The 23,804-nt window shown below is 49.5% G+C and overlaps 2 protein-coding genes across 2 annotated transcripts in view; one reads left to right on the plus strand and one right to left on the minus strand.

Moving 5' to 3' along the window:
- Acsf2 (acyl-CoA synthetase family member 2) overlaps positions 1–23,804 on the plus strand; it is a 41,474-nt gene that overhangs the window by 12,824 nt on the left and 4,846 nt on the right. The window contains exons 2-10 of the mRNA XM_075991041.1: positions 14,439–14,634; positions 14,966–15,094; positions 15,326–15,379; positions 15,724–15,842; positions 15,969–16,134; positions 16,689–16,784; positions 16,926–17,083; positions 17,336–17,427; positions 17,946–18,022. Of these exons, the coding sequence (XP_075847156.1) occupies positions 14,439–14,634; positions 14,966–15,094; positions 15,326–15,379; positions 15,724–15,842; positions 15,969–16,134; positions 16,689–16,784; positions 16,926–17,083; positions 17,336–17,427; positions 17,946–18,022 (1,087 nt within the window). The remainder of the gene's footprint in view (positions 1–14,438; positions 14,635–14,965; positions 15,095–15,325; positions 15,380–15,723; positions 15,843–15,968; positions 16,135–16,688; positions 16,785–16,925; positions 17,084–17,335; positions 17,428–17,945; positions 18,023–23,804) is intronic.
- Chad (chondroadherin) lies at positions 18,598–22,009 on the minus strand. Its single transcript, XM_075991043.1, has 4 exons — positions 21,204–22,009; positions 19,332–19,495; positions 18,954–19,099; positions 18,598–18,724 (listed from the first exon to the last, which is right to left on the minus strand). Exons 1-3 carry the CDS (start codon positions 21,972–21,974, stop codon positions 18,958–18,960), a joined length of 1,077 nt encoding a protein of 358 aa, XP_075847158.1. The 5' UTR covers positions 21,975–22,009; the 3' UTR covers positions 18,598–18,724; positions 18,954–18,957.

Below are 23,804 nucleotides of genomic sequence, written 5' to 3' on the forward strand. Positions count from 1 at the left end.
TGGTGTGGCCACTTCTTTTATTTCCAAACAATGTTTCTTTATGTAGCTCAGGCACGGCCTCAAACTTCCTCATCCTACTGCCTCTTGCCTGCTGGTTGCTAGAATTACTACTGGCCTGCACCACCACACACACAGCTCAGTGCTTCTTGATTGGCAGCTCACCCCCTCTCTCCAGTTCCCAGAAACTCTCACTGCTAGGGCTGGGGACAGCACCTTGGTGAGGGATGGCAAAGTGCATGCCATAGTCATCATGGCTCCTGCACCCATTGTCACTCCTCCACACTATCAATCATTCTCTTATTAATCCTCTAGGCGGGGAGCTTTAGTTAAACTTTTTTTTTCTTGGTTCTTAAAACAAGGTTTCTCTGTGTAGCCTTGGCTGTCCTGGAACTTGCCCTGTAGACCAGGCCAGACAAGAATTCAGAGATCCACTTGCTTCTGCCTTCTGAGTGCTGGGATTAAAGGCATGTATGGTGGCCACCGCCACCACCTGGTGGTGTCATGGGCTAATCTTTTTGTACACTATGAAGATGTGGCTTTGTCAAGGAGCCTTCTGATTGCTTTAATAAAGAACTGAATGGTCAATAACGAGGCAGGGAGAGGTTAGGCGGGACTTCTGGAAAGAAGGAGAAGAGGAGTTGTTGAATCTAGGTGTGAGGAGATGCCAGAGGACGTGGAGAGGAAACAGGAAGTACAAGATGGAAGAGAGATGAAAAGCCATGAGGCAAAAACATAGATTAATACAAATGGATTAATTTCAATTATAAGAGCGTAGGTCAAACATTCATATTTAACAATAAGTCTCCATTTTGGTTTGTTGGTTTTTTGGTTGTTTTTTTTTTTTTTTTTGTGAGCTGGTGGCCTAAAGAAAATTCTGTCTACAAATGGCACCCAATGTGAAGCCATGTATTTCCATATAAGGCCAGAGAAAGCATAAGAAAAAAGTTTGGAACATGGAGTCAAATGCAGCTTCCTAGTGACTGCGATCTCTTGGGTAGGCTTGGCAGCATACAGAGACTTGGCTATGGGCTGCTGCCTGCGGGCTGGAGCCAGCTGCCAGTGCCACACACTAAGCTGAGCCGTGGGACAGCTGACATAGCAGTTTAAGATTTGTCTCATCTGGTCAGAAAGTGCTACAGATACTTAGTAAAATCAGGTCCAGAAACACACACATACACACACAACACTCTAAGAAGATACAGTATATTTAAACATGTGATTAGATACTGAAGAAAGAAAAGAAAATGGATATAGACAGTCATAGAAAAAATAGTTTAACAATAATAAAATAAAATATTTAAAGAGAAAATAAAATGATACAAAATAAAGGCCATGTAAGCATGAAAAACATAACACAGGGTGTTGAAGCACGATTAATAAAAACTCAGGGCCAGAAATCCGGGTTCGGTCTGAAGATCTGCAAAGCAAAGCAGTCAGCCACTGGCTCTTACCTCTACCTCAGTCTAAAATGGAGATCCTGCCTCCTGGAATCTCAGAATGAGACTGTGTCTGAGAGCTGTCTCCCCTCCCCCACCTGCCTTTTTATATTCCTTTCTAAGGGTGGGATTAAAGGCGTGCACCACTGGGATTAAAGGTGCGTGTCACTGTGGCTACTGGGATTAAAGGTGTGTGTTACTATATCCTGGTCTATAAGGCTGACCAGTGGGACTGTTTTACTCTCAGATCTTCAGGCAGTCTTTAATTATTAAAATACATTTGAAATGCCACTACAGGGTGCTTTACTAATTTGGAATTTTTTAAATGCTAATGAGCAGAGACTGGAACTGCTGGGAGTCATTGGATTATGAAAGGGACTGTTAAACCAGTCTATATATTTTAGAGATGTCTTGACTTCAGAATGGAAGTCATGAAATATGTTCATTGGAGGAGAGGTTATGCTTTTGTTTTCACAGGAAGCTAAAAGGTATGAATTCCTTCAAAATTAATAAAGATCAGATTTAATCAGGGAAGACCCCCTGAAAATCCTGTCTACAAATTTAGAAAAATAAATTAAACCTAGACAAACTACAAGACAGTTGGAGTTTATTTTACCTGCTCTAACATAAAACAAAATAATCATCTTTGGCTGGCCTTTGTACCACACACAGTCCATACATGTATTAATGCAGATGTGTATGTTACTTTTGAAAGTTTGTGTGTTTTCGGGGCAAGGAGATCAGACACCAATGAAAACAGGTGGCACAGGTGATTCAACCTCTCCGAATGCCTTTGTTGCAGTTTTCTCAGAGTTCTGCATTCAGAACAGCTCCAAGGCTACTTGCTGAAATGGTTCAGCCTCACAGACTATTCTAACCAGGACTGCAGATAAGCCTTGTGCTTTCTCATCACACAGACTGGACAACAAATGTTATGGCTAGCACTCCCAGGACTTGACCATTATCCCAATTTTCTCAGGATCCCCTAAAGTTGTCATTGCGCAAGTTAACAGGAAGATGTCTAGAAAACACAATGCCCACATTTCCAAGAGTCAACATGGGTGGGTTTTGGTGGGTTATGAATGTTTGTCATCATTTGTGTGTGGGGTGGTTATAAATTGTTATTGGTCATGGTCAGGGAGAAAACTAAACAAAAGAGATTAGATTCAAGGATCTCTTTCTAAAAGGAAAAAGGGGGCATATAGTATAGAAATGATGGGATAAAAGAGTGGATTGTTGAGTCTATTTTTGAATAACCACTAATCTCAAATACTGGTATAGAATTTTGTATATTGATGCAAATTTAAGATTATTTCTGTTAAAACATACTGCACATATATTTTTATTCTTGCTTAAGATATTGTACCTATGTAGCTCATTTTGCAATGTAATGTGAATTTCTAGTCCTTGAAAGATGTTATTATAAGCTATTTAGGATAATAAAGAAATGCAGGTTAGTAGTTAACCACCTTTAACAATCAAACTTGTCATGTTATGTATGTTTTCAAAGTCAAACAGTGATGTATTTTAGATAGATAGTCTTCAAACACTTCAAAGACTTACAGAATATGGCATTTAAAATGTTTTAATAGCATAAGGCTTTCCATGATAGTGAAACATCATTTTACTTCAAAATAGGATGGTGGACATCAAAGAACCTCCATATGGATTTTGCTTTCTTTGTGGCAAAAGTTAGCCATTTGAGCAAGAAACTGCTCTTGCCTCAATTGTTAACAGTTTGCTGTCCAAATTGAACAAGCAGGACACAAAAGAAGTTGACTGCTGAACTTTGCTAAGACAAGACAGCACAGTCCTTCAAAATTCCTGCTTCATGGAAAAGTCTGTCAGATATTTTAGGCCCAAAGGCTGAAGATGGATGCCCCAACATTACAAAAGAACCTTGGGTGACTGTCCATGCAGTCAGATGTCTCTGTTGTTTCTTAGTTTTGGAAGTTGCTTACTCTGCACTTGCTGTTTACTCTGGTAACATTGTATCCATCTGTAGTCTTTGGTGGAGTTGAAGACTAGATAGTTACTGTTGCAGTTTTCCTTAGTTATGATAGTAGGTAAATTAGGTACAAAACTTTGGACTTTCTGAGATAGGATTAATAATGGAGTATTTTATTTTAAGTTTTAAGAGCTAGTGGAACAAGCCTAAGCTATAGGCCAAGCTTTCATAATTAATAACAAGTCTCGTGTCTTTTTTTTGTTTTTTTTTTTTTTTTGTGAGCTGGTGACCCAAAGAAAATTCCATCTACTTTGCAGGGGTTTTTTTCTTTTTCTTTTTTAACATACCGCTCCCTCTAGTACAGTGCTGGAAGTTGAACCAAAGCCTTAGGTGTGCTAAGCAGAAGTTCCACTCTGGCCTTTACCTTCCACCCTAAGGCCTATCCTTTTACTGCTGCTTTTGTTTTGTTTCGGGAATGTTTTGCTTACATGTATGTATTGCACCACGTGCTCACATGCCTGGGGAGGCTAGAAAAGGGCATCAGATCACCTGAAACTGGGGTTACAGATCCCCGTCAGCTGCCATGTGGGTGCTGAGAACTGAACCCGTGTCCTCTGTGCAAGAGCAGTAAGTGCTCTTGACCATCCCTCTGCCTGCCCCACCCACACCTCTTCTTTTGGTTTTTCAAGAAAGGGTTTCTCTGTGTAGCCCTGACTGTCCTGGAACTCGCTCTGTAGACCAGGCTGGCCTCAAACTCAGAGATCCACCTGCCTCTGCCTCTGCCTCCTAAGTGCTAGAACTAAAGGTGTGCACCACCATCCCGAATTTGTCTCTCTCTTTTTTTGAGACAGGTACCCCTGGTTGGCCTTGAGCCAACACAGAGTCAAGGCTGAGCTTGAACTTCTGATCTTCCTGCCTCTGACTTCCAAGTGCTGGGATTAGAGATGTGTACCACCACAACCCGTTCATGCAATGCTAGGAAATCAACCCCAGGGTTTCATGCATGCTGGGCAAGCACTCCACCGGAGCTCCTGCACCGGACTCCCTAAGGCAATTTTGAATTCCGTCCTGCAGTCCTGTCTCTAGCCTTTTTTAGTGTGCGTCATCATACTAATTGTACACAGTCAGCAGGAACACCTGACTTAGGCCCCATGATGAGCTGCCATCCACTTGAGCTGCTGCCTGAAGCACTGCAGAACACTCAGTCTTTCCCAGGAACACCCCCCTCCCCGACACAGGGTTTCTCTGTGTAGCCCTGGCTGTCCTGCAACTAATTCTGTAGGCCAGGCTGGCCTCAAACTCGCAGAGATCCTCCTGCCTCTGCCTCCCGAGTGCTGGGATCAAGGGCGAGCGCTACCACTGCCCGGCTCACAAGAACACTTTTATAAAAAGGATTTTACTGCATTTTATTTTCGATTTGTGTGTGTGTGTGAGCGCATATGCTTGAGTATGATTGCCTGCAGAGGCCAGAAGAGGGTGTCAGATCCCCTAGAGCTGAGTCCCGAGCTGCCCGGTGTGAATGCTGGGAAACTCCCAGCAAGCACTCCACCAGCAGAGCTACACCCCCCAGCCTCTTGCTTATCGTTTCTCATAAAGCAGAATCATTAATTCCTTGAGTTGCCATTAAAGCAACTCTGCTGAGTTTCTGAGAAATTGCATCGTGAAGCCGGTCATCTGGGTGAATTCTCATTTCTCTCTGGAGCGCTGTCCCTGTCTTACCTTCTGGACCAAAGCTTGGCATCGGGAAACCTTATCCTAACAATTAGCAATGGGTAATAAGCTCTCATCCCTGTTCCTGCAGCATGCATATCCATGTCCGAGCCGGGCTGCAGGGTGCAGTCACAGCAAGCGAGAAACTCTGCAGAAAGCACAGACTCCCCGTCTTGTTTACTGGAACCCCCAGAAACAAAAGCCTAATATGTTTAGAACAGAACTTCTTTTCCGGAGGAATTTCGAAGCTAGAAACCACCAGCAGATGTGTTTTCTTGGCTTGCCTGGCATTATTTACTGATGTATGTACATATTTTGCACAGACGTTAATTCATGCTGCTTGAAAAAACAAAGAATGGCAAGTAGATCCAGCAATCTGCTGTTTATTGGTTACGACTGTATCCGTGGCAGCTTAGTTCTTACAAAGATTTTTTTAAAAAACTTTATATTGACGTATATTAAAGGGCCAGAAAAGTATGCTTTTTAATTTTTATTTATTTATTATTATTGCCGTGTGGAGAGGGGTTCACCTGAGTATCAGGTCATGGGGCGGGGAGAGAACGATTTTGTGGAGCTTGTTCTCTTCTACCTTTAAGTGGGTTTGGGGTTGAATTCAAGACTGTCAGGCTCTTGGGCGGTGCTCTCACCCGTTCTCCGCCTCCGCAGCCCTAGAGTAGGCTTGTCTTAAGTGGTTCTAGGGGACCGCAAGTTTAGAAGGATGAGCGCCTTCAACCTTGAAGGGAGGTAGAGGATAGTTCTCTCTGCTTTCTAGGGAGACACTTCTGTAGGCGCAGGCGTAAGTGGGTGCTGCAAAGTAAAGGGGGTAGTTGCAAAATGGAGGCAGAGGTGCCAGGCTTTCTTGTGGGCTGGAGTCAATGATCTTTAGTAAAGGCAACTTCTAAATACCGTTTACAGATTATAGGTGTGTGCTACTACTCCCCTCACGCTGCCGGCTCCTGCCTCCCTCCTCGTCTTCCCTCCTTTCCCTCTATTTTCTTTGTGGGAAATCAAACCCCACCCTTTCCACAAGAACATTAAACAGTCTTCACTCCTGAGACTTCTTTTTATTTTATTTTAATTTGCCTTTCTTTTAACTTTGTGTGCTTTAAGTTCTGTCCCTGAACTTAATTTGTAACCCAGGTTGGCCTTGCGCTCTCTTGCGGTCCATGAGTTAGGTTTATTAAAGCATGTTTATGACAGAGTCTCTTGTGTCCCAGGCTGGCGTCACGGTTGCTATGTGGCTGAAGAGGATCTTGACCTCCTTCCTGGCTTCCACTTCCTTTTCTCTGGGGTTTCAGGCAGGCACCACCACACCGGGCAAGATTCTGGCGACTCGGGATGACATTTCTCGAAGGGTTTCCAAGGAACTTTGTTTCTTTGAGCCATTTTGAAACTGAGGTCAGAGGATGGTTCCAGGGATTACAAAGTCTAGGGTATCTGCTACATCACAGCAGAGTCAGACACATTCTTACTGCTGACAAGTTCCATAACTTTGCTCCTGAGTCTTTGAGAGCAATCTCCAGCAGTTTCAGGCATAGGTCTTGTGCTTTATCATTCATATTTCAAATACTTCTACAAAAAACAAATATTTTCTCTATGTGGGCAATCTACACTATGCATTTTGTTAACTGTGCTGGCAATGAACTTTCAGCAAGGGAGAGATTTCAGCCGCACTCCTGGATGGCAGGGTTCCCTTTCTTCCCATGACCCTTTATTTTCCCAGCCTGCCTCTCACTTCCTGGTACCGCCTGTGTTCTGGGACTAAGGCATGCCACCATACTTGACTCGGCTATCTTTTATTTATTATTGTTTTTATGACTCATTCAGCTAATCTGGTTTCATCATTAGTTCCTTTCCTGTCCTTCCTTCATGAACTTACCAGCCGTAATTCACTGTTGACCTTGCTTACTGGTGATTGGACAGTTTTCCATATTGGAGGTGGCACAAATATCCCAGCCTGGCTTTGGAGATCAGCTCACGGGTGTGTGTGGTCCTGTATCAACTTGAGCCGTCAATCTTCAGAGAAGGGGTTGACAAGCCTAGTAGTTCTGCCGTCACTTAAAGTCTCGGGGTGTTTGTCAAATTCAGATTTCCGTGCATTTGGATGCCAGTGGTTAAGTCAATGAGTCACTAAAGAGAACTTTAAGGAAATATAACAACCAGAGAAGGAAGTACAGGCTACAGTTTTTAACCACAGCCAAGGTCTGTCAGCCACATAGCAAATAACAGTAAATTAATTACTTAGTAAGTGCTCTCCCCTCCCTCAGGTGCTGGGAGCTAACTCCAGACTTCATGAAGGTCGGGCAAGTGTTCTACAATAGGCCACACCCAGACCTTATGTAATTATTGGAATACTTACTGTATCAGTATTTTTCCTCTTCTTCTCTCCCCCCCCCAGGTCTTTATTTAGTTTCATTTTATGTATTTGGATATTTTGCCTGGACATGTGTCTGCTTTGCCAGAGGCCAGAAGAGGGTATTAGATGCCTTGGGGCTGGAGTTACAGACAGATAGTTGTCAGCCACTGTGTGGAGCCAAGAATTGAACCGGGGGACTCTAGAAGAGCAGACAGTGCTTTGTTTGCTTGTTTGTTCTAACAGCCTAGGCTGTCCTAGAACTCACTCTGTAGACCAGCCTGGCCTTGAACTCACTGAGGTCCACCTGCTTCTGCCTTCTGAGTATTGGGACTAAAGGCATGTACCACCACTGCCCAGCTCAGTCAGGGCTCTTAGTCACTGAGACATATCTCCAGTCCCTTGGTTTTATTTATTTATTTATTATTTATTTATTTATTTTAGATGTTTCTAGATTTTTTTTCAATTTTTTTTTTAGAAGTTGACTTTTGTTGTTGTTGTGTGTTTGTTTGAGATTAGGGTCTCACTCTGTAAGCCAGGTTGGCACTAAATTCACAGCCATCCTCCTGCCCCAGGTGCTAGGATTCCAGGCATGCACCATCATTCCCAGCCTTTTCAAGGGTTTTCTATCTGCAGTTGGTTGGTTCTTCAGTGAAGAAGAAGGACACCAAGGGCAGCTGTAGCTTCCCTGCAGGCATGCACCATATCATGTGGTCTGGCTCGACGTGTCCTGCGTTCGGACCTCAGTCAGGTTGACCTACATCTTATCCAAACATGGCAGTTCTGTTTGGGCCAAGCTCCACGATCATTTTATCAAGATCTCAGAGCAGGGAAACCCCGTCAAGCTCTTGGCATCTTCCTTCCCTTCCTCCCTCCTTCCCTCCCTGTCTCTCTGTGCCAGGGCCGTGCATACACTATGAACTAGGTTCCCATGCCTCTTGTCACACTTTCTTGTTCCTGCCAGGAAGATCTCCCCAGCCTGCATTACATCCGGTCCTCGGAAGAGCAGCCAGTGCTCTTAACTGCTGAGCCATCCTTTTCTTCCTCTTCCCCCACCCCTTTTCTTAATAGGAACTCCTGTAGTTCAGATCGTCTGCAGGCTCCCTGTGTATCTGAGGGGCCTTCTGCTTCTGCCTTCTGCTACACACACTATGCCTGGATTATTCAGTACTGGGAGCTTGAACTCAGGGTTTTATGTGTGCCGAGCAAGTTCTCTATTAACTGAGCTAATTCCCCAGCCCGAGTCCTTTCCTTTCGTGACCCACAACATTCTGTGTATAAATGGAGTACCAGGCTTTACTTGACTGTTCCTCTGCTGCTAGGTACCTGGAGAAACCTTTCGGCGATTGAGAATAATGCTGCCATAAATATTCATGTCCAAGTTTTCGTTCTATTGAAGAACCAAGTTAGGGACTGAAGATGACTCAAGCAGTTAAGAGCACTTGCTGCTCTGGCTGAAGACTTGGGTTCGGTTCCCAGCCCCTGCACGACAGGCTAACAGCCATTTGTAACTCAGTTCCAGGGGGTCTGTCACCCTCTTCTAACCTCCTTGGACCCTGAGCATGCATGTGATGCACATACATACATGTAGGCAAAACACTCATGTGCTTAAAGATAAAAAGAAGATAAACGAAAACAAAACTAAAATTTTTGCAATGCTGTTTTAATTTTTTTTTTTAATGAGATGGGATCTCATAAAGCCCCAGTCTGGCCTCAAACTCCCAGCCTAGCCTAGGATGACCTTGGAGAGGATGGTCCTTCCTCTACTTTTATCTCCCCAGGGTTGGAGTTATAGGCCTGAGCCTCCAGGTCTTGCTTGTGTGACTTCTGATGATCAAACCTAGGGCTTCCTGCATGTCATATCTACCCACAGAACCGCAGCCTTAATCTGTCACTTAATCATCTCAAGCACCTGTTTTCTTATCTAGAACACCCTGTTCCATAAAACAGAGAAGAGTGACGGGCTGGGTGAAGGAGGCTGGCTGTGTAAATGGGGGGCCCGGGGGGGGGAGGGACGACACTTAACCAAAGTAAAAACAAAGAACACAGTGAGCTTTGCAAATCGGCTTTTTTTTTGTAAAGTTGGACAGAGGCAGAACTATGGGGAAAATAGCTGATTAGTTAACTTCGGATTACTGGAGGTTGCTCCCACCCCCACCCTTAGGAATCGGACTCAAAGCCTTGTGCATAGAAGCTCTCTACTATGGAGCTCTATGCCTGTCCCAAAGGACACGTGTGTATGTCCGTGTGTGATCGTATATGTGTGACCGTGTATGTGACTGTAAGTGTGTGTGACCGTGTGTGTCTGTGACTGTGTGTGTGTGTGGTCATGTGTGTGTGTGACCGTGTATGTGTGGTCGTGTGTGTGTGAGTCTGTGTGTGTATGTGTCTGTGACCATGTATATGTGTGCGTGACTGTATGTGTGTGCGACCATGTATATGTGTGTGGCCATGTGTGTGACTGTGTATGTGTGTGACTCTGTGTGTATGCAAGTGGATGTGTGTGTGATTGTGTGTGCGACCATGTATGTGTGTATAGCCGTGTGTGTGTGAACATGTGTGTATGTGTGTGAACGTGTATGTGTGTGTGGCCATGTGTGTCTATGAGCATGTATGTGTGGTTGTGTGTGTGTGTGAGACTGTGTGCGTGACCGTGTATGTGTGTGCGACCATGTAGTGTGTGTGGCCATGTGTGTGACCGTGTATGTGTGTGTGGCCATGTGTGTCTATGACCATGTATGTGTGGTTGTGTGTGTGTGTGACCGTGTGTGTGACTGTGTATGTGTGGTCTGTGTGTGTGTGTGTTAAGACAGAGAGGACTTTGTTATCACATAGACTGAAGCAGACCTCTTTAGGAAATAAAGCTATTATCTCCTTTTTCTGGCTTTTTAAATGTTCAGGTTAATAGCTGAGTTTTATTTGATAGCTGGGAGCTTTAGACAGGGTGACTTCGTTTTGGTTTTTAGTCTCATTTGCCAGAGCCCAGGGCAAGCACCTAGCTCCATACCAGGATCTCCTGTAATTTGTTGTAGGGGTGGGGTGGGGCGGGGCGGGGTGGGGTGGGGCCAGGTGGGGTGTGGTGGGGTACGGCTGATGTTTAGTGTGTGGTGTGTATATGCATGTTGAAGCAGGGGAGAGGTCAACTTGAGTCTCTTAAATTGCTTTCCACCTTGTTTCTTCATGTTGTGTGTGTGTGTGTGTGTGTGTGTGTGTGTGTGTGTGTGTGTGTGTGTACACAGCTTGTGAGAATTAGTTCTCTCCACCATGTGGATTCTAGAGATACAACTCAGATCAGTGGACTTGGCAGCCGGCTGAGCCACCTCCTCTTTCTGAAGCTCCTTCTCTCACTCAATCCGGGGCTCATAGATTTGGGTGGTCTGGCTTACTCCCCCCCACCCCGAGCTGATTTTACAGGCATCAGCTACAGTGCCAGCTTTTTACATGGGTGCTGAGGTTCCAAACCCCGGTCTCTACTCTTGCATGGCAAGAACTTCGTTGGCAGAGCTGTTTCCCCAATCCAGGCTCCCTCCTTTAACTGAGCAGTGGAACACACTTGTTTTGGTCTTTCAGGAGGTATATTCCTATAGATGGAATTGGGGGGCCACATGGTGATTCTGGGTTTCACTTTTGGAAGACCACACCCTATTTCCCACAATGGAACCCTTTCACCAAGCAATGGACGAGGACTCCAGTTTCTGCACGTCGTCAGTGATGCTTCCGATCACTATACAAGGGTTTTTTGTTTGTTTGTTTATTACCTTCTTTCTACTTTCTCAGTAAAAATAAACCATAGCTCTTAATAATTGTGTGTGTGTGTGCACACAAGTTCATGTGTGCGAGGGTGCACATGTTTGTGCTACAGATGTGCGTGAACATGCGTGTGGAGGCCTGATGGCCCCGAGTACCATTCCCCCTCAGCTTTGTCTACTTTGGTTTCTAAGACAGAGTCTTTCATTGGCCTGCTGCTCTCTGGCTGGCCTGTGGGCCTCAGAATCCTCTTGTCTCTACCTCCCCAGGGTTGGAATTTTAAGTACACACCATGGAGTCTTGCTTTTTGTTTGTTTGTTTGGTTGGTTGGTTTTTCTTTTTTTGTTTTTTCAAAACAGGGTTTCTCTGTGTAACAGCTCTGGCTGTACTGGAACTCACTCTGTAGGCCAGGCTATGTTTTTTTTTGTTTTGTTTTGTTTTAGACAGGATTTCTCTGTGTGCCTTGGCTGTCCTCAGACTCACTCTGGAGATCAGGCTGGCCTTGAACTCGGAGAGATCCTCCTTCCTCTACCTCCCACGTGCTGGGATTAAAGTTGCGCTCCACCAGCACACCCAGCTTTTTATATAGGTTCTAGAGGCCAAACTGGGGCGTTCATGCTTGTGTAGTAAACAAAGTCCTGAATTATCCCCGAAGCCCCTCAGAAAGGGTAGTAGTTTTGATTTGCATGCTGTTTGCTTGCTGCAAAGATGTATGTGCAGACCAGTGCTGAGAATTGAACCCAGGGTCTCATATACATCAGGAAAATGGCCTTCCACAAGCTGAGGCCCTCGGCACCTTCGTTCATGTTCAACAGGCTGTTTGCTGGGGCATTCTACACGTTCCAGACACTTAGGCTGCACACGCGGTGTGAACACGAGTTGCCAACATTGAGACAAGAAAAGAATGTTGTGTTTTCTTTAACTCCCTTGTTCTCAATTTCTCTCATGAACATAGATCTAGGCTGGAAGTCCCACACACTAGCCCTCTGAGGGCTCCTTCAGGTGAGGTTGTGTTCTGTCTCTTGTCCCTCGTACTACTTCCTATTTGACTGCAGTCCTGGCCTCAGAGGGCCTTGGGTTTCGCAATCCACAGTTGAAGCTGCAGAGTTACTTCTCTTTAGTTATTGAGACTTGTTGGCTCCACTGGCCCATCTCCAATTCTTCTAGCTTCTCCCATGCGCAGTAAGAAGCACACATTCGCGGCTACCCTGTGGGGCCAGGTGTTCAGGGTGTGTGTAGAGGAGTAAAATGCTCAGGCCTTTGAAGTGACTAAATGGCTGGGGTGGTTCCCGTGTTTATGAGCAAATGACACTGGTATGAGTTTCTAGAGCTTTCTTTTAAGCATTTTATCTATTTATTATTTTATGTTTTTGATTTTTATGTTTTGTGTGTTTTTGCCTGCATGTGCATCTATATATGATATGCGTGCAATGCCTGTGGTGGCCAGAAGAGGGCTGTGATTGCATGTGTCTTGGGGTTTCTACATCTGTGAAGAGACACCATGATATGGCAACTCTTAGGAAAACGTTCAACTGGATTGACTTGCTTACAGTTCAGAGGGACACGGTGGCATGTGGGCAGACATGGTACTAGAGGAGGAGCTGAGAGTTCTATGTCTTGATCCACAGGCAGCAGCAAGTGACCTGAACACAGTTTAAGCATAGGAGACCTTAACACCCACTCCCTACTCCCCCACCCACTCCCACCTCCCCGCTTTCACCCCCCCACCCTACCCCACCCCACACCCCCTCCAGTAACACACTTCCTCCTACAAGGCCACACCTCCACAAATGTCATTCCCTCTGGGGGCCATTTTTTCTTTCAGACTACCACACCCTGGAACTGGGGATACAGACAGTTGTGAGCTGCTGTGTGGGCGCTGGGAATTGAACCAGGGCTTCTGAAGGGGCAGCCAGGTGCTTTTAACTGCTGAGCCATCTCTCCACCCCTGAGTTCCTAGAACTCTTAATTCTTTGGAGAAACTGCCAGCCCCTGCTTAATACTGCCCTACCCTCCCAAGTCGCTTGGTAGAAGTATGGGAAAAAGTAACACGGAGGTTAGACTCTCTGATGGTGGACCTTGGGATGAAGAAAAAGCAGAAAGGGCAAAGAGAGCAGGCCTGGCAATAACACACGGTGGTGCAACCGGCTTCCATTCCAAGCTAGCTGTTGCTAGCCTTTTTGACCCTTGACATCTGCACGTCAGCCTCCTTGCCTCGAGAATGGGTGATCTTGAATCTCATCCATACGTCAAGGTTGGGACTGGCTGGGATTACAAGTGTGTGCTAAAGAAACCTGCTTTCTGAGGGGGATGGAAGGAGATGGAGCTGCTTTTCCAGGGGCAGCTTGTCTTGGCTGACGTAGGACATCCTTACTGGGGCACCGGCTTCTCTTCGCCTGTGGCCCTGTGGTGCTTGAGGTCACAAAGTGGTTCAGACGCTGCCGTCCTCTTCTGATGCAATAGCCTCTGATTTCCACAGCATCTGGAAGTGGCAGCCTGGGGGTTCTGCCTATGGGGCACGGGACTCTCCATTCCCAGGCACACACCTTTCGGCCGTCTTTCCTAGTGCCACCATCCAGTTCCTAACCCCCTTGCCTGTTCTGTCTTTGATCTTCGGACCCAGAAGAGATAAACTGGCCCATTTAGGAGCCAAGAAATCCAAGGCATTGGTTCCCAACTCTGGGTCCCACCATGGGCTTCACTGCTTCCCCAGGAAGAACCACAATGACTGTCACCCTCCGGGAGGCAGGGACTGATGTGCAGGTGCCATAGCTTTTGTCAGCTCTGTCTATCCCTGCATCAGGATCCCTGGGCACCCCTTTTATTGCTTCCAGGAAGGTGCACAAGGCTTTTGCCCCCAGCTTAGAATAGCCTTGACCCTCTCCTGCTGCTTAGAGGTTAGGAAAAGAAAGCAAGTGAGGATAGTAAGTTTACCAGATCTGGAGAGGGCCCGAGGATGTAGTTCAGCCTCCAGCAGAGAATGAAGCTGGATGTGCTAGTAGTGCTGGTTTGTAACCCCAGCAGAAGTTTAAGGCCATCCTCTGCTAAGTCAGTGAATTTGAGAACCACCTGGGATACATTAGACCTTATTACTTTTTTAAAAAATCCAGAGAAAACCTATTGGTCCTCAATATACCAACGTATTGTAAACAACTGAACCACTTACTAGCTGGGAGTGCCAGAATGTCGGTGCCAGGGAGGCCCAGCCTGGCACCAGTCCAGTCCGTGGTTCCTCTCTCCACAGTTCTGGAAGGGTGAATCTCACCAACCCCTTGCCCATCGGAGGCCTCAGTTACGTTCAGGGCCACACCAGTTCCCACCTTGTCAGCTCAACTGTGGGAGAGTGCCTGGATGCCACAGCACAGAGGTTCCCCGACAGAGAGGCCTTGGTAATCCTCCATGAAAACATCAGGCTGAACTTTGCACAGCTCAAGGAGGAGGTGAGTACTGACCTCGAACCTTCCAAGAGCGGCTGCTGGTCCCTGGCTGTTAGAGCTGTAGAGTGGGCACATGCCCGTGGGGCAGCGTGCTGGGGCCTCCTGAGGGCCCCCACTGTTGGCATTAGGAGAAAGAGGCGGAAGTGACCTAGATACCTCCTGTCCCAGGGGCTCCTGGGATATTTGTCTCTTAAGTTGACATCCTACCTTCATTGTCCACCGAGGCCTGGCAATCCATTTGTTCTTAGTGACCCCTGGGCTAAGATAGAGGGTGGGTGTCAGGGGACCCTGCTTGTTCTCACCTCACCTGTTGTTCCCCCTCTGTCTCTACCAGGTGGACAAAGCTGCTTCTGGTCTCCTGAGCATTGGTCTCCGCAGGGGTGATCGGCTGGGCATGTGGGGACCCAACTCCTATGCATGGGTGCTTATTCAGCTGGCCACTGCCCAGGCAGGCATCATCCTGGTGAGAAGGGGTTTACCTGGCACAACGGGGCATGTGGAGGGATGTCATTCAAGGGGAAACCTCTTAGATTACAGAACCAAACCTCTGTCTGTTTGGCTTCCGGTTTGGTGTCACTCGAGGTTCACCAAAGAGTCCTGGCAGAGTGTAGATGCTGCCTTGCCCTTTGTGAGGGGAGCAGTGAGAGAATGGGGTGTCTTCCCAGGACACTGACATGCCTCTTTGTTCCCGCAGGTGTCTGTGAACCCAGCCTACCAGTCCACAGAACTGGAATATGTCCTTCGAAAGGTACCGCTTGCTCCTGGTGGGGAAGGGTGTTTCTCGTGAGGTTTTATAGAGGCTAATGGGATGAGAAAGGACGTGCTCAGTGGATAACATCACCGAGTGTCTCTCCTCAGGCTCCACATGGTTGGGAGGAGGTTTTGGCTCCACAGAGAGGATGTGGGTCAGTCATAAGGCTGATGTGGGTGTTGGGGGTGGACTGTGTGGGTCGGGGTAGTGTGTGTGTGTTGCTACAATGGGTGTGTCAGGATAGCTATTGAGGTATATGAGAAAGAGCACAAGACATTAGTGAGGCCTTCTAAGTCTGGGGCTTCCCGCTGATCACAGGTAGGGGAACTTTTTTCCCACAGGTAGGCTGCAAAGCCATTGTGTTCCCTAAGCAATTCAAAACCCAGCAATACTACGACATCCTGAAACATATCTGTCCCGAGCTGGAAAAGGCCCAGCCAGGGGCCTTGAAGAGTAAGAGGTGGGTATATCCTGGGTTTGGGGGATATCAAGTGACATCTCGAACTCCTACCTCCTACCCAAGGTGGAGTTGATGTCTTTCTGGGCTGTCTTCCAGCCATTTGTCACCATCCCCTCTGTCTCCCAGGCTCCCAGATCTGACCACAGTCATCTCATCGGATGCTGCTTTGCCAGGGACCCTGCTTCTGGATGATGTGGTGGCAGCTGGAAGCAAGGAACAGAATCTGGCTCAGCTGCGGTACCACCAGCAATTCTTGTCCTGTTACGATCCCATCAACATCCAGTTTACCTCGGTAAGATGGTGGTCTCCAGTCCCAAGCCTAGATGAAACCTGTGCCCTGCCTGTGTGGCCTCTGAGATGGGGAGATGGTAGAGAAAGTCAGGAGAGCAACACTCTCCTGATTCTGGCCTCCAGCCTTCCACTCTGCCTCCGGAAATCAACTGGTGTTTTTGTTACCTGCCCCTTCTGGGTCCTGTTGCTTCCAGAACAGAGAAGAGTGTCCAGGGCTTGGAGAGGCAGAGTTCATGGAACCCATCCAGGGGAATCAGGCTCAGAGAGGGAGCGTCTCCAAATCTGCGCAGCTAATTAGTGTCAGAACCCGCTGAGCCACCTTATATGACATATAAACAGGACAAAGCCAGCGGTGTTGTGTTCTCTTTTGCATTTCTGCATCCTAACATCTGGCCCTGCACAGTTCACTGTGCATAAACAAAGGGAAGAGTTGGATTCAGGACAATCATATCCTACTCTTAATGACTCAGCCCCTCTGGCTCCTCTGAGCAGTGGCCAAGGATAGGAAAGAAACACGGAGAAAAAGGCCAACCTGTCACCTGCTTACCTTCTTAGGGGACTACTGGCAGCCCCAAGGGGGCCACTCTTTCCCACCACAACATTGTAAACAATGCCGTCCTGATTGGCCAGCGTCTGAAGATGCCCACAAAGGTGAGGTGGGGATGGGCGCTGGGCAGGTTTATACAGGCTGCCGGGAGCAGCTGGGCAAGGAATGGGGCAGCTTGCTGGGCTCCCCCTGCTGGTTGGAAGAACTGACTGCATGATAGACCCAGCCCCTGTCTCCATCTCCAGAATGCAGAAGAATTGCGGTTGGTGCTGCCCAGCCCCCTGTACCACTGCCTGGGCTCCGTGGGGGGCACAATGGTGTCTATAGTGCACGGTGTCACCCTTCTCCTGTCTTCTCCAAGCTTCAATGGCAAGAAGGCGCTGGAAGCCATCAGCCGAGAGAAGTGGGCATTGGTGGACAAGCCACCTGTGGGCTAATGAGATCCTCCAAATCCTCACTCCTGAACCTGCTCCCCTTTTCTGAGATGCTTTCTTCCTCCAGCCAGGAGACCTTGAGGGGGGGGTTAGAGAACCAAGTCCCACCTTGAACTTCTTCCTGTTCCTCACAACTTTGATCTGTACCGAGAGTTGATGGTGGAGAGGGAAGGGGTTCCCTCTCACTTCTAAACCTAATCTCGAGAGCTTCCCTTGTGCAGAGGCACCCTCCTGTATGGCACCCCCACGATGTTTGTGGATGTTCTGAATCAGCCGGACTTCTCCAGTTACGACTGCTCATCTCTGCGTGGAGGTGAGGTGCAGGGCAGTCAAAGGCATTGACGCTTGGGGTAGCTTTGCTTCCCTGACCCTGCTGAGGCCAGTTTTTTATGGGGGAGGCAGAAAGGGGCACTGCAGAAACCTGGGTGAGAGGAGGGTAACTCCCAAGTGTCCCCAGATGCTGGGCTAACCTCCACTTTTATGTATTGTACGAAGGCTCGGAGTCTCTCCCCTTACATGAGGTAGTGAAGGGGCTCTGCTGGGCTAAAGAATGGGGAAACGTGTTAGCTTCTCTTCTATTTGCCTGTGATACTGAGGATTGAACCCAGGGCCTCCTGCGTGCCAGGCAGGTGTTCTATGACGGAACTGTATACTGGCCCTTTACTGGCTGCTTTTGAGACAGGAGCTCACCAAGTTACCCAAGCTGACCTTGAACTCACTCTGTATCCTAGTCAGACTCTGAGAACTTGCATTTCTCCTGCCTCAGCCTCCCAGGTTACTGGCATTACAGGCCTGGACCACCAATCCCATCATCCTTTCTTCCTGATCCAGGTGTGATTGCTGGGTCGCCAGCACCCCCCGAGTTGATCCGAGCCATCATCCGCAGGATGGACATGAAGGAGCTGGTGGTGAGTGATTGTCAGAGCCAGGGTACTACGCCTGACCTGTAGTGAGTAGGGACTGGCGAGCTAGACCAGAAAGCCGAAAGGTCAACCTCCAGGTATTCTCTGCTTCCTGGAGCAGAGCTCAGGCAAAACTGTGCGCTTATTAGCTAACACCTGGTAAGCTGTAGGGAACGGTGAGAGGGAAGTGAATGTTAGACACACATAAATTTATGTTTATGGAAGTCTGGGGCAAAAACGCAGCATGGAGGATGTGCAGCCAAGCACTGGTATTCTGTTAGCACGTCCTGGCAGGCGGGGACTGGGGACATGGGCTTGAAATCCTTTCTGGCAATACTGGTGGGACAAGGGCCTGATGTTTGTTTCCAAATGGCCGGGAAGGAGGGAACTGAGGACGGTGGTTAGAGGCATGTGGCCTTCCCAGTGACCACTGCATTTTGGCTCTGACGGACTCAGAGCAATAGCTTCTTTGAGAGGAGCCATGGCAGGGTCCAGACACAGTGACTGGGGGAAGGCTCCATGTCCTCCCTTGGACCCCATTAGGTGGAGCTGGGGTGGTAACAGGGAGTCCAGTGCCCCCTGCCAGGATGTGTCTAAGTGTGGGCAGCTCTGTGCACCAGCAGAGGCTGTGGGAGAAGGTATGCATGGTAGGGGGAGTCAGTAGTCACTCCAGCAGAAGGCAGTCACCAGGACTGGCTGGGACGGGACCTGCAGTGAGGGAAGGATGGTTGTTAGGTCTTCAATCACCCAGATGGCATCGGAGAGAATGGTGGAAGTCCTAGGCCAAGCCCTTGGAGGGGGAGACCCAGTCCTCCCCTCCTTTTCCTGTAAGCAGAGGATCTGATCACCCCTCCAGAGATGACATCATGGGAGACAGCAGCACCCTGGCTAGAATCTCCAAAGGCAGACAATGGTGGCCTCCCTGCCCGGCCCCCACCTGTTTAGTGTCGGCCAGCTTTCTTGGACCTCTTGGTGGGGGATTTGCAGCTGCGGAGGGCATCTGTGTCACGGATACGCTGACCCTTGAACTTGGCTGGGGAGGAGCAGGTAGCATCTGGTCGAGAAGTCTTGGCTTCTAACCACCTGCAGAGACAAAGAATCGTTGGGCTTAGGGAAGCTGGGTGGGAATGCTTGGGGAAGGGACAGTGACCAGGATGCATCGGGACCCAGAAAAACCTGAAACTGTCATCTTCATTTGACAAGTGGGAAAACTGAACCTCTCAGTCCCAGACCTACTAGGTAGCCATCCAGCTTGCCCTACTGTGAGAACCTCGTGTGAACGAGAAACTGGGGTTATACGAAAGAATATGCTCACCGCCGAAGGCCGCGGAGCTGGCAGGTGCATTTCCATGGGTTGTTGGTGAGAGTGAGGGTTTCCAGGTTGTCAAAAGGGAAGCTGGAGGGCAGTTGGTTTAGGCGATTGTTCTCCAGGTGGACGTGTTTCAGTGTGGTCACACCCAGGAAGGCGCCATCTGAGAACTGGGGGATAAGGAAGGCAGAAGAGAGAGAATCTCAATTCCAGAGTCCAGGCTTTCCTAGTTCTCCCCTCAGAGGCCAGCGGCTAGGACACAAGCCCTCGCCTGTTGAGGAGCTGCGATTTTCCAAGCAGAATGACCAAGTTGTCGAGATGATGTAATCCACCACACCTTTTTTTGAGATGGAAGGCGTCCTTTCCAATATGAAGGTGGAAAATGTCCAGTCCTTTGGCCAGGGTCACCTAGCCAGTAAACAGTAGCTGCAGGACCACGCCCTGCCCCCCACCTCCCTGCACAAACATGGGTCTGTGGAGCAGCCAGAGCTTGGCTTGGAGAGCCCAGACTGGCACACAGTGAACCTGGTCAGTGTTTGGTGGGATGGGCAGTGAGCCCAAGCTTCCCACATCCCTAGGGTCCCAGGATTTCCCCCAATACTGTCCTCATTGCTCCTCTGCCCTCTGCCAGGTGCTATCTATGTTTCCCTTGGTGGGAACGTTGGCCAGGATGGACAGTACCAGAGGGAATGTATTGGTGCCCTCATCGGAGCCCTGGTGCCACAGGTCCTGTCTGGGCTCCCCATTCCAAATCAGCCCCCATATGTTGTTCTACTGCCCCCACTCCGGCACTAGGGTGGTCTACCTTCAGCTGGAGTGAGGCCAGGCTGAAGAAGACCCACCCAGAAAGCTCTGTCTAGCCAGACAAGGTTGGCTTCTGCCCAGGTTAGCTTCTACCCTCAGCCCCCTGTCTGTGACCTCTCTCATGGTCCAGGTTGGGATATGACAAAACTGTCCTCTATCTTGTTCTGGTCCCTGCCCAGACCTCCTGACTGAAACTGTGTGTCAGAGTGATTTTTCTAGTTCCAAGAAAGGGGTTCTGCTCCTGCATAGCCCCAGCTGGCCAGACTGATCCAGGAAGGACTGAGGAGGGGGCAGGGGTCTAATGACAAAAGTCAACAGGCTGCCTGGGGGCAGGGGGCAGTGAGATGGTCTGTCCTGTGAGGAGACGCTCGGGGACTTGTGTCGAGGATCGCGTGTTCCTTCACCGGCCCCTTGAGCACCAAACCTGCATCTTGGTGGAGCATTGGTCTCCGAGTCTTGTTTTCCTACTCAGTTGAAATAGATCTGAGGTTGAGTCAAACTGAGTGTTTAACATCCACAGAGGGGATGGGGGCATCCATCAGGGTCACTGAGGGTCTGGAAGAAGTCTCCTAAAGGCATTTGCTCCCCCCCCCCATTTAACCTTCAACACCTCATTTTACCTTAGCACATTGGCCAGCCCCCACCAGAAACAGGGTCTCTTTGTGAATCTGAGTCACTCAAGCCTCTCTGTAAGGTGCCTCAGCAGACAAGCCTTCCTTTATGGGATGGCAGGCTTACTGGAGACTGGGAAGACGGCGGGGGGTGGGGGGTTGGGGTGGAAAACTCAACAGGAAGAGGTGCTTACTGCTCACTGTGGGGTTTGGGGCAGAGGCCCTTTGTGAGACCAGAACAGCCCGTCTCTTATAAGGAGGAGTCCAGAGAGAGTATTGCTGAGAAGCATAGTGACCAGGTGAGGGAGAGAGGGATGGGGTGATATGTCAAAGCCTGAGAGTGTGGTGGCAGGGCTCCTTGCTTTTGTGATAATCAGGGGGCTAGGAGTTCAGGACAGGGAGGGACTAGGTTGGCCTCCCAGCAGAGAAGGAGCCAGGAGAATTCTGCTGCCAGGGCACTCACCTTCTCCAGGTTGGTATTGTCTAGCCAGAGTGTCTCCAGGTATCTGCCGAAGGACTGGAAGGCATTGTCTGGAATGCTCTTCAGGGGGTTGTGGGATAGCTTCAGCTCCTCCACCACCCGAAGTTTGCTCATGGCAGCAGAAGGGTAGCTGGAAAGCTGGTTCTTGTCCAGGTGGAACTTGGCGAGGTTCTCCACATCATCCAGGGCACCAGGCTGCAGGGAACTGAGGGCATTTTCCGACAGGTAGAGCCAGCGCAGGTCCTTGGCACCCTGGAAGGCTCCAGCCCGCAGCTCTCGGATTTTATTGTTGTTGAGCTGTAAGATGAAGAGGTTGACCAGAGGGGAGAGCAGCCCCCTGGGCAGCTCGGACACTTTGTTGTGGTCTAGATAGAGGTAAGTGAGTTCAGTCAGGTCGTCGAAGGCTCCGGCTCGCAGCACCCGGATGTCATTGTGGGACAGGTACAGGTAGATGAGCTGCTTCAGGCCTCGGAAGGCACCAGCCGCCACCTCCCGGATGTTGCAGTGTTGCAGGTGCAGGGAGACCAGATTCGGCATGGTCCGAAACGAGTTGGCAGCCAGCACTGGGAAGTTGTTGCGCTGGAGGTTGAGCAGTTTGGTTGTCTCTGACACCTTGGGGATCTTCTGCAACCCCACCTTGTCACAGATGACATGCTGCAGGTCGCCATGGCAGTGGCAGTTCTGGGGGCAGGCGGCCAGCGCCGGCAGGAGGATGGCAAATAGGACCAGACTGAGTAAGAGCACGCGGGCCATGGCCGGGACGCCTGGAGCCAGGGCTGGGGGCTGCGGCTGCGGGGCGCTGGCAGCAGCAAGTCCTCAATTCTTGTGTCTACCGGCCCATTTATAGGGCCGCCCTGACCGCATTTGGCAGGGGAGCCAGCTAATACGTGGAGCATCGAAGCCACTGATTTAACCCCCTCCCGCCCAGAAATGAGCCCCTGTCCTCGATGGCTAGGGGCTCTTTCCACAGCAGGTGACCATGCGTAGGGTTGGGGACCTTTCCCCTGAACCCCAGCCCCTTGCTTCCTACTCGCAAACTCTATGCTGCACCTCTCTCTATTCTCCTCTACCTGGACCCCCACCCTGGGGGTAGGATAATAGGTGTGTTGAGGACCTCTGAATTTCCACTGGGCAGAGGGAGGCGTTCCCAGAACTTATTTATTTGCTCAAGTTTGAGTCTCCACGTCCCCTTCCCCCCTACACCCTTGGCAGACAGGTCACCCTGGAATCGGGGAGGGAGGAAGTGGGGCCCGACAGCCGGATGCGTCTCACCGCGGTCAGCCAGCCAGCGGCGCTTTAATGGGTCTGTTGTGCCCAGCAGGCGAAGCGTGAGAGCCGCTGTGGGTCTGGCTCCAGATTCTGGGTAGACCCTTCTCAGTTCACCCCAAGGAGATGAGAGAGCTGATTGATGATGCTGGTTAGCAATGGTGCCTTTGCCCCCGTCCCTTCTCCTAGCCCTGGAAACCCACGAATATGGGCTTTCCCATGACCCCTCTCTATCAGTTCTGGGCTTCTCATTCTGCGCTTTGCACCCACATTTCCCTTTTCTGGGGCTGAAAGCTAAATGGAAAAGTGGGAACTGTTGTGTGTGAGGGGGAGGTGGTGTAGTGAACCACAGGACTGGCAGAACACCTGGAGACCACAGGCCACTGAACAAGCACAGTTGCACATTCCCCCTCCTTAATCTCCCCCAAATATCCCCATCTCTGGATCCTCCTCTCCTCCGCGGTTAGGACCCACCCCTAAGGGGGTCTCAGAGTGGCGGCCTAGTGGCGCCAATGTGTACTTGGCAGAGGCCAGACGTGGGCAATGACCCCAGGGCTGTGTGAGCTGGTGGGAGGGGGGGGGGCTGGCTACAGGCAACCAACCCGGGCCAGATGCTGGGTTGTGGGCAGTCCCGCCCTAGTGGACCCAGCTTCTGTTCACTTGCCAGCTACACTGTCTGGAGCCCTGTGGAGAAGGGAGGGTGAGCAGGCAGGTTACAGCTTTGGCCCAGGGTGAGCTCTGAGTTGCCTGGCAAGAGATGCTGTCTGTTTGGGGAGGTGGGGGAGGAACCATGCCCCAACTATGCCAGAGCCACACCACCTGGTACACAGGAATGGAGGCCACCAAGAGAGACCTGATAGAGTCCAAGGTATCTAGACCTCATGACACCCAATGCATAGTTGTGGGGGTTTGGTTCCCAGGCCTGCTCTTCCCCATACCCGTCTGACCCCCTGTCTTTAGAATTGGGGTGTGTGGGTCATTCTTGGCCTAGAGGATTCTCTGATGGTATTTAGGCTGGCTGCTAGTTCTTCTGTCGCACAGGATGTTCTGACCACCGGAGCTGCCACAGGCCTTTTAAATCCCTGCTCTGGCTGTATTTTTTGTTTTGATGAAAATAAATGCATAGGAAAGTCTCCAGAGCTTGTGGGGCACCCACCCTAACACTTGCCCCAGGTTGGAGGGGAGTTGTGTCTGTCTACCACGCCCAGCTAGATCAAGCAAGGCAGGCTGGCTTTCTCATCAAGTTTATGGGGCCTTTGGCTAGAGGAGGAGGAGGAGGACAGAGGATGTTGTGGCCTGAAATCAAGAAGGTAGGAC

This window comes from Microtus pennsylvanicus, chromosome 11 (genome assembly GCF_037038515.1).
Source record: "Microtus pennsylvanicus isolate mMicPen1 chromosome 11, mMicPen1.hap1, whole genome shotgun sequence".
NCBI classification, from domain to species: Eukaryota; Metazoa; Chordata; class Mammalia; order Rodentia; family Cricetidae; genus Microtus; species Microtus pennsylvanicus.